The sequence below is a fragment of the Bos grunniens genome, chromosome 6 (genome assembly GCF_055505025.1).
Source record: "Bos grunniens cultivar Pamir isolate PY7600 chromosome 6, Bosgru_T2T1.0, whole genome shotgun sequence".
Taxonomy (NCBI): domain Eukaryota; kingdom Metazoa; phylum Chordata; class Mammalia; order Artiodactyla; family Bovidae; genus Bos; species Bos grunniens.
Window position 1 is genome coordinate 12,996,822 of NC_141170.1, and position 13,540 is coordinate 13,010,361.

A 13,540-nucleotide genomic window follows, 5' to 3' on the forward strand; every position below is an offset into this window, starting at 1 on the left:
GTGAAGCACGTACTGCTCTGGCTCACCTTCTAAGTACTGGGCCTCAGCTTCCACATCTGTAAAGTAGCTTCCTGTATCTTTTGTTCTGGCCAATAAAACAAGGTTCATTCTGCCTTTCTCCTTTCACTTCTTTGAGAATGAGAAACCCGGCTTTTGGTACCCTTCCAATATTAACACTCAAAATCATTGCAAAGACTAAATGACGCACTAGACAAAAAAAAAAAAAAAGTATTATGTAAAAGGTAACAGAAATATTGATCAATGGAATAAAATAGAAAGCCCAGAGATAAATCCACGCACATATAGACACCTTATCTTCGACAAAGGAGGCAAGAATATACAATGGATTAAAGACAATCTCTTTAACAAGTGGTGCTGGGAAATCTGGTCAACCACTTGTAAAAGAATGAAACTGGACCACTTTCTAACACCATACACAAAAATAAACTCAAAATGGATTAAAGATCTAAACGTAAGACCAGAAACTATAAAACTCCTAGAGGAGAACATAGGCAAAACACTCTCCGACATACATCACAGCAGGATCCTCTATGACCCACCTCCCAGAATATTGGAAATAAAAGCAAAAATAAACAAATGGGACCTAATTAACCTTAAAAGCTTCTGCACATCAAAGGAAACTATTAGCAAGGTGAAAAGACAGCCTTCAGAATGGGAGAAAATAATAGCAAATGAAGCAACTGACAAACAACTAATCTCAAAAATATACAAGCAACTCCTACAGCTCAACTCCAGAAAAATAAACGACCCAATCAAAAAATGGGCCAAAGAACTAAATAGACATTTCTCCAAAAAAGACATACAGATGGCTAACAAACACATGAAAAGATGCTCAACATCACTCATTATCAGAGAAATGCAAATCAAAACCACTATGAGGTACCATTTCACACCAGTCAGAATGGCTGCGATCCAAAAGTCTACAAATAATAAATGCTGGAGAGGGTGTGGAGAAAAGGGAACCCTCTTACACTGTTGGTGGGAATGCAAACTAGTACAGCCACTATGGAGAACAGTGTGGAGATTCCTTAAAAAACTGGAAATAGAACTGCCTTATGATCCAGCAACCCCACTGCTAGGCATACACACTGAGGAAACCAGAAGGGAAAGAGACACGTGTACCCCAATGTTCATCGCAGCACTGTTTATAATAGCCAAGACATGGAAGCAACCTAGATGTCCATCAGCAGATGAATGGATAAGAAAGCTGTGGTACATATACACAATGGAGTATTACTCAGCCATTAAAAAGAATACATTTGAATCAGTTCTAATGAGGTGGATGAAACTGGAGCCTATTATACAGAGTGAAGTAAGCCAGAAGGAAAAACATAAATACAGTATACTAACGCATATATATGGAATTTAGAAAGATGGTAACAATAACCCGGTGTACGAGACAGCAAAAGAGACACTGATGTATAGAACAGTCTTATGGACTCTGTGGGAGAGGGAGAGGGTGGGAAGATTTGGGAGAATGGCAATGAAACATGTAAAATATCATGTAGGAAACGAGTTGCCAGTCCAGGTTCGATGCATGATGCTGGATGCTTGGGGCTGGTGCACTGGGACGGCCCAGAGGGATGGTATGGGGAGGGAGGAGGGAGGAGGGTTCGGGATGGGGAACACATGTATACCTGTGGCGGATTCATTTTGATATTTGGCAAAACTAATACAATTATGTAAAGTTTAAAAATAAAATAAAATTGGAAGAATAAAAAAAAAAAATAAAAGGTAAGTACTTTAAAAATCTAACTGCTATTAATTCAAAGAGTAGAAATACCCAGGGGCTTCTCAGGGGAGGTATCACTTAGGCAAACTTTTAAAAGAGGAGTAAAGTTTTGCCAGGCACAGAAGAGCAGAAAAAATATTCTACGCATAAAGAACAAAGGTGTGGAATTGCTGGGTCATCAGATGGTCATTTAACTTTGGAGAACTATTTGGCTGTTTCTAATACAAGGCTTTCCTGGTGGCTCAGATGGTCAAGGATCTGCTTTCAATGCAGGAGACCCAGGATCGATCCCTGATCAGGAAGATACCTTGGAGAAGGGAATGACTATCCACTCCAGTATTCTTGCCTGGAGAATCCCATGAACAGAGCGGCCTGGCAGGCTACAGTCCATGGGGTTGCAAAGAGTCAGACAAGATTGAGTGACTAAGCATGCACACAATATGGAGTTACTTTATATTCCCACCAGTCATAAACGAGAGTTCCAGCTGCTGCACACCCTCCCTGAAGTGTCACTTTTATTTTAGCCTTTCTAACATGTGTGAGATGGGATCTTTTAGCGTTTTATTTTCTTGGGAAATAAATATAGTCACAGGCATAGTAATCTGAAAGATAGTATCAAGAATGCTTTTTACTGAACCACTGGAGAGTAATATGCCAACCTGATGCCCCTTCACCTCTGAATATTTTAATATTTCCTAAAGATGAAAGTTGAATATTCATTGGAAGGACTGATGCTGAAGCTCCAAAACTTTGGCCACCTAATGCAAACAGTTGACTCACTGGAAAAGACCTGATGCTGGGGAAGACTGAAGGCAGGAGGAGAAGGGGTGGCGGAGGATGAGATGGTTGGATGGCATCACTAACCCAATGGACATGACTTTGAACAAACTCCAGGAGATGGTGAAGGACAGGGAAGCCTGGCCTTTAATTTGTCTTTAATTTGGTCACCGGCAGCTTTCAAACTGGTTTATGTCCTTTTTACAGGTCCCCATCACTCTCTGAGCCTTCCCTTGCTTTCTGGTACAACAATATGCTCCAAGTTCATTTTACACTTTCCCTGACCCAGCCCCAGACTCAGGCATTTCTGCAAGGAGCCCAGTTCCTGGAAGCTGAAATTGCTATTTAGAAGCCAAGATCTGAGTGCTAAACATGCTTATTGCCTCTGGGATGTCAGTGTGTCCAGGCTCTCTTGGCAGACAGAGCCAGAAAAATCTGTCTGCTTTTGCAGACCTAGACATGCACACACGTTTATGACCACATTTCATTTCTATGTCCACCTATGTAAACTGAGAACCATGAGTTCACACCCGTCCTTTTCATTCTAATCCAATTTCCCTTTCACTCACCTGAAAGTCTGAACCTGGCTTCCATTACCCTTCTATGTTTACTACTTGATCAATCCCCCTGCATACAACCAATCTGCCTCCTCCACTGCTGCTCCTCCCCTGTCCTGGCTCAGGCTCTTACTGCCCACGCTGAGCCAGACCTCCTCAGCTCGCTCAGGCTCTGAGCTGCCCCGGGAAATGCCCCCATAGCTGTGGACATCCCCCCTTACTCTGACTCACTCCATGCCTGCAGGACTTAATTGTTCAGGAAGGAGAGGGGCTTAACTGACTTTTAAATAAAGGGTTCCATTAATATCTGTCACCCTTTGTGTCCAGAGTATGCTAATATGCCAGTTTTTAATTTAAAATGAACAAAGGACTGCAATGCAGCAGACTTAGATGAAGTTGAATGCTTTTTTTTTTTTTTTTTAAGTGATAAAAACAGATCTAATTATACACAGAATGTCTATTGAAATCCTCAGGGAAATTACAAATTAACTAGTTGAAGGCAATTTGAAAAAAGCAATTTTTCAAAAGTCATCAGAAAGATCAGTTTATGCTCGATAATTTACTTTAATTGATTTCTCTAACTGAAAGCTGAGTATTTCATAACTGCAATCAAAACAGTTTCCACCTGGCCAACATCTGTTTCCAGGTCCCTTATTTGAAAAACTCTGGGATTTTATATAAAATTTGAGAAGAACAGAAGGATAGAGAGGAGAGGGAGAGAAACAGTTTTTCCAGGTCTGAAACAAGAAATTACATGGAAGAAGTTCTTTGAAAACCTTAGATAAAGCCCTATACAAATATGAGAGAAAAGTGATAACTATTTCAGAGTGCAAGGAGATCAAAAGAGTCAATCCTAAAGGAAATCAGTCCTAAATATTCATTGGAAGGACTGATGCTGAAGCTGAAGCTCCAATACTTTGGCCACCAGATGCAAAGAACTGACTCATTGGAAAGGACCCTGATGCTGGGAAAGATTGAAGGCAGGAAGAGAAGGGGACGACAGAGGATGAGATGGTTGGATGGCATCACCGATTCAATGGACATGAATTTGAGCAAGCTCCGGGAGTTGGTGATGGACAGGGAAGCCTGGCGTGCTGCAGTCCATGGGGTCGCAAAGAGCTGGCCATGACTGAGTGTTGTGGATAACAACAATCTCTCAACAAAGGCTCTAGGTAGAAAGGACACAACCCACACTGATCCCTAGTACTGTAGTACTCTCATTTCAAGGATGGCTGTCGGACTAAGGTGTCCAACAGGGCACAGGTCTCCTGGATTCCCCCAGAGCAGGAAATTCATCACATCATCTAAGCCATCTTCACACTTACAGATATTTACTGGGCATGTACTTCATACTGAGTGATTTTCAGGCCAGTGTTAATCAAGTGTGATCCAGAGACCAGTATGAGACTATGAACTGTTTGTTACTGGTCTGCTATGAGTAAGAACAAAAATGAAGAATAATCATTTAGAAACATTTATGGCAATTTGATAATGCTGTTTGATCAGGGGACTCCTGTCTCCAAACAGGGTCTAGACCACTTCAGGTGTTATCAAACTACAGTGGTGGGTCACCTGAGTCGGGGAAGAGGGACAGAGAATATAAGTGTGTACGTATGAAGGGCATTCTAGGCAAAGAAATCAGAAAGGATGAAGGCACAAGAATGTCAAAGGACACAAGCAGTCAGCTTTGGTCAGAGCATAAATCCATGGGGACCAACTGAAAAAACAAAGTATTATGGGCCTGGAATGTCACGCTGCAAAGGTTAGCTTTGTAAGACACTGGAGAAAGGGAGGGCTACAAGTATACATGTGTTTTAGGCAGGTGCCTTCTGGGGTAAGGAGAGGAAAGAACCAGAAGGGAGGGCTGGACTACACGAGGTGGCTCACAAAGTTATTTTCCTCAAGGTCCTCTGCTCAAAGTAATTGGCACAGGGCAGCTATCTGACAGGAGATGAGGCTGAACTTCACAGCCTAAATGAGAACAATTCCCATCTGACTGATCTTAATTTGTCCAAACCTCTGCTGAGAACCAGGAGCTGAGGAGGCAGCAGCAAGAGCCCCCTTCTTACCTTACTCAAGGGACCAGCTAGGTCTCAAGGGTCAGGGACCGCCTGGGATCAGGAAGCAGAAGTTATTAGCATCTCTTTCTGGCGGGCGTGAGACCCAGTGACCACACCCCATCTCGACAGCACATGGAACACCGTCAGAGCCTTGTTTCTTCTCCCAGGACCTGCTTTGGGCAAACACTCTGCCTGCCCTCCTGCCTGAGCCATTCTTCCTTTCTGATCCTTTACCCAGATTATTTTCATTCAACCTCCAACACAAAGTCCATCGTTTGAGATAACCCTGGTTAATCTGACGTTCAAATCTGAGTTCAGCTGTATGACACTGGGCAAGTAACCCAAATTTCCCGAGTCTCGATTTCCTCTATAAAATGAGATACTAATTAGCAAGCGGGGGCTGGGCAGGGAGGTGCGGCGCGGGCTGCATCGCAAGAATCTGGCCTGAATACCCGGAGCACTATCTGAGCGAAATAATTTGGGCTAGCAAAAATGAGATACTAGTAGTTACTAATAAAGTGGCTGTGAGGATTACATGAAATAAACATACTGCCTGACCCATGGCAAGTACTTAATAGCAGATAACAGTACAAGTTAACATGGGTTAACCACTCACTACTGCTTGGAAGAAAAGCCATGACAAACCTAGACAGCATCTTAAAAAAAGAGAGACATCACTTTGCTGACAAAGGTCCATATAGTCAAAGCAACTGTTTTTCTGGTAGTCGTGCACAGATTTGAGAGTTGGAGCATAAAGGCTGAGTGCCAAAGAACTGATGCTTTCCAATTGCAGTGTTGGAGAAGATTTTTGAGAGTCCCTTGGACTGCAAGAAGATCAAACTAGTCAATCCTAAAGGAAATCAACCCTGAATACACTGAAAGGACTGATGTTGAAGCTGAAGCTCCAATACTTTGGCCACATCAACTCATTGCAAAAAACCCTGACACTGGGCAAGATTGAGGGCAGGAGGACAAAGGGGTGACAGAGGATGAGGTGGTTGGATGGCATTACTGACTCAGTGGACATGAGTTTGAGCAAATTCTGGGAGATGGTGAAGGACAGGGAAGCCTGGCGTGCTGCAGTCCACGGGGTCGCAGAGTCGGACATGACTTAGGGACTGAACAACAACACAGGATATCCAGTGGTTCTAGCACTCATGTTAAAAAAGACCATCCTTGTTCCACTAAAATCGCTTTGTACCTTTGTGGAAAATCAACTGACCAATATATGTGTCTCTATATGGACTCAAATTCCAGTTCTGCCACCTCCTGGCTAAGGGACATAGGTGAGTCACCCCACTTCCCAAGCCTCAGCCTCCCCATGTGTAAGATAAGGGTCATTGCAGTACCTGCCTCCTGGGGCTCCTGTGAGCTACAAAAGTGTCCAGCACGGAACGTGCCCAGGGAATCCTGGTCACAGCAGTTCGTGAGGAAATTGAAGCTTCACAATCATCAAGCTCTACAAACTATGGGCTTCCCTTGTAGCTCAGTTGGTAAAGAATCTGCCTGCAGTACAGGAGACCCAGGTTCGATTCCTGGGTTGGAAAGATCCCCTCGAGAAGGAAATGGCAACCCACTCCAGTATTCTTGCCTGGAGAATTCCATGGACAGAGGAGCCTGGTGGGCTATAGTTCATGGAGTCACCAAGAGTCGGACACAACTTAGCAACTACATCATCATCATCATCATCATCATCATTTACAAACTTTAGCTGCTATTATTATGATTCAGTTCAGTTCAGTTCAGTCGCTCAATCATGTCCGACTCTTTGCAACCCCATGAATCGCAGCACGCCAGGCCTCCCTGTCCATCACCAACTCCCGGAGTTCACCCAGACTCACGTCCATTGAGTCAGTGATGCCATCCAGCCATCTCATCCTCTGTCGTCCCCTTCTCCTCCTGCCCCCAATCCCTCCCAGAATCACAGTCTTTTCCAATGAGTCAGCTCTTCGCATGAGGTGGCCAAAGTACTGGAGTTTCAGCTTTAGCATCATTCCTTCCAAAGAAATCCCAGGGCTGATCTCCTTCAGAATGGACTGGTTGGATCTCCTTGCAGTCCAAGGGACTCTCTCAAGAGTCTTCTCCAACACCACAGTTCAAAAGCATCAATTCTTCGGTGCTCAGCCTTCTTCACAGTCCAACTCTCACATCCATACATGACCACAGGAAAAACCACAGCCTTGAGTAGACGGACCTTTGTTGGCAAAGTAATGTCTCTGTTTTTCAATATGCTATCTAGGTTGGTCATTAACTTTCCTTCCAGGGAGTAAGCGTCTTTTAATTTCATGGCTGCAGTCACCATCTGTAGTGATTTTGGAGCCCAAAAAAATAAAGTCTGACACTGTTTACACATCTATTTCCCATGAAGTGATGGGACCAGATGCCATGATCTTCATTTTCTGAATGTTGAGCTTTAAGCCAACTTTTTCACTCTCCACTTTCACTATCATCAAGAGGCTTTTTAGTTGCTCTTCACTTTCTGTCATAAGGGTGGTGTCATCTGCATATCTGAGGTTATTGATATTTCTCCAGGCAATCTTATTATCATTACTATTGTTAACTAAAGAACACCAATGAAGACAATACTCACAATCTTTTCTTGTCCACCACTCGCTTGACTCGGATGGCTCTTTGTTCTGAGTAAAGTTTACACACTCCTGTCCAGGGGAAAATATCAGAGACCATTTAAAACTGCTTCTCAGGCAAAAGTATCATTATATACAGTGAGACATTACAGTCTTCAGCTAGCAAAGCTAAAGGCTGCATCCCACCTATTGTGAAATGCCACATGTGATCTTTAAGATAAAATGAAATACTTTTTAAGTAATCTTCAGTGAAATCCAAAACGGCAGTCCTGTGCTCCTTCACTTGCTGAGAGTGTATCCCCTTGTGGGCTGAAACAGAAAAGGACAATATTCAGGGCTCTGTATTCAATTACACTGAAGAACAATTCATCAGCTTCCTTACAACAGCTTCTTTATTAGATGTATTCTTAAAAACACAGCTATAAAACAAGTCCTGTGTCAAGTGACATTTCATTTTTAAAAGAGTGAGATTTATGAGGTTTTGCGAGAGTAAAAGATTAAACCTGCTGAAAACTACAGTCAAATAATTTATGGTTTATTACTAAGGGATCGTGTTTGACGTGGGCCATTTCTTGAGAGCTGACCCCGTGCGTGTTAACAGGATCCAATGCTCAAGCTGACCTTCAAGGACCGTTTTAAATCAAACTCAGAGCATACACTCCCCTCTGCCTGCCCGGCTGCCTGTCAGCTTGGGCTGCTCCGTCCTCTTCCCTCAGCCACTCACATTCACCTCCGACACTGAGTGAAACCTTCCTTCTCTGGGAAACCTTGACTCTCTGAGCCACAAGAACACCTTTCTCCTGTGAATCATCACTTCTTCTTGGAGTCTGTGCCAGTTGTATTTTGGTAGAGGCTGGGTACCTACAGTATGAGGCACCCTGCCAGTACTTTACACAAATTACTGCTAATGGCCCAAACAATGCAGAAGGCGATTATGATTATGCCTGTTTTACACATGAGGAATCCAGAAGGAGCCCAGGATCACATGGTTTGTACTTATTTATCATTGTATTAACGTGCATGTATTTTCAAGGTATCTCAATGAATGGACATTAAGGGTAGGGGACATGATCTGTTTTCACTACAGGGCTGCTGCTGAACCTGAGGTTCACATGGGGAATTCAACGGATCCATAAAATTATACACAAAATCTGATGCATCTGCATATTTTTTTTGTGGCAGGAAAGTCTACAGTTTTCATCACTCTCCAGGTGGTCCATCAGGGTTCAAATGGAAGCTACCCAAACAAAAGTCTGGGTCGAGCACAGCAGCATCTGACCACGTGAATTCCATGCTATGTAACGTAATCTGCATCTGCTTAAGCAAATTAAAAGAGAATCAAGGTAGACACCTAACTTGGGAAGCCGTCTCAGTGCCCCAGTAAAAATTTAACATCAATGAAAGTGAGATGATGGTAACTCTAAGGCTAGCTATTGTCCTGAGGGTGGCTAGGAGAATTTAATTCTCATGATGACCCCAAGAATGGGCTTCCCCGGTGGCTCAGATGGTAAAGAGTCTGCCTGAAATGCAGGAGGCTTGGGTTCAATCCTTGGGTTGACCCCAAGAAATATGCCATATAACTGTCTCCATTTTATAGATGAAGAAACTGAGACCCAGGGCGACTAAGTGACTTGCCCAAGGCCACATGGCCTGAACATGTGGAGCCGGTGTGCGTGCATACGCAGCCAAGGCTCCAGAGCCGTCCTCTTTACCAAGAGAGTCTGTCACTACAGTTTAATGCTCCAAGTAGAGAGCTCAGAGTACCTTCATGCGTCCTTGTTCACATGCCATCAACCGCTGCCCTACTCAATGCCGCCCAGAACACAGGCACACCCGCACACACCTCCACACTCGAGTCACCTTCTCTGACCCTGGGCCCAAGGTAAACTCTTGGTTCTGTCTGGAGAGGTCCTTTCCACCTCCCTCTTCCCATCTGTTTAACTTGAATCATGGCCTTTGCATGATTTTTAACGGCTTAGGTTAAAACACTAATGAGGAAAAAGAAGACTTTGAAAGTTCTGAGACTGAAACCTAAATAAGAGCACAAGAGAGAGCTTTAACTGGCTGTGCCACACGCATCCTGTAAGTACTTAATCGCGAAAAGGCTGCCAGCTGCCCCTTTCAAGGCACACACCTTGTGTTCTCAGCTGCTGGATCGCTTCTGAGCAGGTCCTCATGAACGTCTGAGCATCCTGGTCTATCTGGTCTCGTTCTGTGTCCGTCATTCTCCCGTATTCAGACATGACGTGACTGACGGAGAGAGAGAGGACAGCATGAAGGGGCAGCAGCAAATGCCACACCTGGAGTCTGGATGGGGTGTGAAGGGGAGAGCAAAGCTCCCTGCTGAAATGACCACTAAGCTGAGACTCGAAGGATGAGGAGGAGCTGGCCAGGCTAAGAGGTGGGAGATTGCTCTAGACAGTGGAACCAATGCATATGAAGCTTACAGACCCGAACTCCATTTTCCTGACCATTCTCTCTAGACCCCGTGCAAACAGCCTTTTGCCCTCACCCCCCCACTGTGGTCTTCACTCTCCAAGGTCACCACTGGGGTCATCCTTCCCCTCAAGGTACTTTCCACCTTTGGACAGTGCTGATGGCCCCCCCTCCCTGATCTGCTTTCTCCTGTCTCCTGACTGCATTCTCTCCTGGTTCCCTCCCACCTCCCTGGCTGCTGGTTTTCAGGTTTTTTGTTGACACCTTTTACCCATGGGTTTCCCTGGTGGCTCCGACAGTAAAGAATCCACCTGCAATGCAGAAGACCTGGTTTCCATCCTTGGGTTGGGAAGATCCCCTGGAGGAGAGCATGGGAACCCATGAGAACCCCCATGGACAGAGGAGCCTGGTGGGCTACAATCCATGGGGTTGCAAAGAGTCGGACACGACTGAGTGGCTAAGCATAGCACACCCTTAGTCCCTGAATATTTCTGTTGTCCACACTGCTCCCTTGGTGAGTTCGGCTAGGCTAGTGGGTTTTTTTCTGTTGTTAGTTTTACACTGATAAGTCCCAAATTTATATCTTCAGCCCGAACCTCTCCTTGAACTTGAAATGCATATATCTAACTGCTGGCTCAGTATCTCTATTCAGATGTTTAATCTGTATTGCAAATATGCCCAACACTAAGCCCGCAGCCACTCCCAAGCCCGCTTCCCACTTGTGTTGTGGGCAATTCCATTCCTTCTAGCTGCTCAGGCCTCAAAAGGTCATCCTGGCACCTCTTTTTCTCTCTCAGTTCACAACTAATCCATTAACAAATCTCCTTGGCTCTACCTTCAAAACACTTCCAGAATCTGACCTCTTGTTATCCCACCCACTGCTAACCCCTCTGGGCCATGTCACTGGGATCCCAAGGCTGGACCGTTCACTGCAGCCGCCCAGCTGGCCTGTTATGTCTGGCAAGCTCCTCCTCCGATGATTCAAATGCACCAGCCTTACCGTTCCTGTTATACAGTCAGTCAGATCCTATCAATCCTCCATACAGATGTCCAGTGCTTCCCACCTAAAAGCAGAAGCCAAGGCCCTTACAAGAGCTGCACGAGCCTTAAGGTGCCTCACAAGCTCGGACTCCTGCCCTCTCTGGGCTTATCCTCAGTTGCCCACCTCCCGCTGCTCCAGCCGCCTTGGCCTCTGCACACTTCCTGGAACGCTACAGCCGTACCCCTGCACCAGGACGTATACTAGCTGGCTGCCTTCTCCTTTGGAGATCTCCTTTCCCTGGATGAGATCTCCATGAACTGACTGCTTACTTCTTGTATCTGTTTATTCAAAGTCCCTGCATCTTAATAAGTACTTCCCTAAGCTACCTTTATACACTTGTATCCACCCTGACAGTTTCTATTTTCCCTTCTCCACTCCCCCTAAAAACATTTACTAAGCTCCAACATTCTATGTTTTACTCATTTTGTTTCTTTTCTATCTTCCCCTCCAAAATACACATTCCATAAAGGTGGGGGCATTTGTCTGCCTGTTCACTGCTGTATCCCCGTCATCACCAGCAATCCTAGGGTTTAGTAGGCTGATAAATCAATGGATCAATAACCAACTACTTTCAGAATGACCTCACTTAGTGTGTGAGGCCGATGTGAGAAGCCTGACACACAGCTACAGCTGTGCTCCTTAACAGGCCCCTCCTGGTCTGATTGCACCCCTTGCCCTGAGACCTGCAGACATCCCACTTCCAGAGCCTCCCCTGGAAATACGGAGGTACAGAGGCCCCAGGAATGTGTCCCTCCTAGAACAGGCCCCCAAGAGAAGAGGGAGGAGTAAGCCTGGGGCTCTCCTTAGGGCCAAGCAGGAGGCCAGTCTCCTCTCCTCTCCCACCTCGGCACGGCACCCCCTCAACGCCCCCAAGCCCAGCGTCCACACTTTCCGGGCGAGCGCTGGAAGGAGAGAAGGCAGCCCGTAGATTTCAGGGTAAGGGATGGCCTCGCCTTGGTGAGTGAGAGACGGGTATTTCCCTAACCCCCAGCCCTCCGCAGGGTCTTGTTTCCTTAACTAATTTGGCTTAACACGGTAATCCTGACAGAAATGTTCTCTGAGGAGAAAGAGCCCAGGGAGGGGAAGTGGGGCAGGGGCTGGGCAAGCAGGCTCATCAACCCTCTCCGCAACTCCCCAGTCCGGCCAAGAGGATGGAGAGGGGAGGATGAAGAGCTGTGAGCACATGGGCACAGTCTGTACCGCCCCTCAAGAAACGGGCTCACCAGAAACCGGAAACGGAAATGGAGGCTAACGGGGTCAGGGGCAGATAAATGAGACCGGCGCTCACTTCCGAGTGACGAGGCACCCCATGGACAGAGTCGATCTATAAAAGGACCAATTTCAGGAACGTGAGATTAACGTCCTCCTTCTCTATTTTGACTTAATGGAAACTCAGCTCAGTGAAACTGAAAAGGTCTAAAGGTTAATTTGATAAAACTGATTATACTCAATTAAAAGGTGGTGTTCCTTTAGGATACATTATATATTAACCTTTTAAATTGGAAATTGCCAGTATGGTCATTCTAGTAGTAATAACGACAGAAACCAAGAAAGTTTCTCCCCCAGGTGGTACTGTTTTGTCGCCAGGATATTGAGGAAAAGGTCTATCTACCAGAAGTGGAGAAATTATTTTTAATTAAAATCATTCAAGAGATCTAGCCAGAGGCTACTTAGGTTTCTTGCTGTTCTGCTTTAGTAAAATGTCATTATTATTTTTTTTAATTAAATGGGTCGATAAAGTCTGAGTTCTACATTATGGGAAAAATGATAGCTTCCTAATTATGTCAAACTAACATAGCCTTGTGGGTCTGAAGGCAGCATTTCTCTCAATTCCACGATCGCACTCTATCCACAATGTTCCCAGTGAGGCAGGAGATAGATGGGCCCACCAGGGTGAATAGCTGGAGTCCTTTCCTGACACTTCAAGATGAAAATAGCAGGAAAATAGGGAGAGGAGGCTGGGCCCTGCCCAGATGACCACAGATTTCTCATTCTCAAAGTCAAGGAGACCTTCCCAACTAGAAAGTTCCTTGGCGGTCAAAAGGGGAGGCCTATGGGTCAAGGTTAACCATGGGCTTCTTCGCTGGAATCCATCTTGGCTGTGAGATGCATGTGCATACATGGGAGGATGTGGAGATGCACCAAAGGTAGACTCAGAACCAAAGGAAATCTGGAAGAAATGTCCCATATAAGTGATTTAAACCACCACGAGGGTGGGACGTTCTCTGAGTCCACCCATGTGTCTATCCACAGGTACTGTATTCTTCTCCCTCCTGATAAACACTTTCCTTGTTTCTACTTCCACCTTTGTGGGAATTCTTTCCTGCAAA

General features: G+C 45.2%; 1 protein-coding gene across 5 annotated transcripts in view; it reads right to left on the reverse strand.

The window, feature by feature from the left end:
- Positions 1–13,540, reverse strand: part of STX18 (syntaxin 18) — a 119,727-nt gene that overhangs the window by 29,140 nt on the left and 77,047 nt on the right. For 4 of the 5 annotated variants that reach the window (XM_086404817.1, XM_086404818.1, XM_086404820.1 and 1 more), the window contains exons 3-5: positions 9,867–9,982; positions 7,964–8,041; positions 7,738–7,804 (exon numbers count right to left, since the gene is read on the reverse strand). In XM_086404817.1, the coding sequence (XP_086260943.1) occupies positions 7,738–7,804; positions 7,964–8,041; positions 9,867–9,982 (261 nt within the window). Of the gene's footprint in view, positions 1–7,737; positions 7,805–7,963; positions 8,042–9,866; positions 9,983–11,168; positions 12,445–13,540 lie in introns of those variants that run through there. The other variant, XM_086404819.1, reaches the window with a different exon arrangement.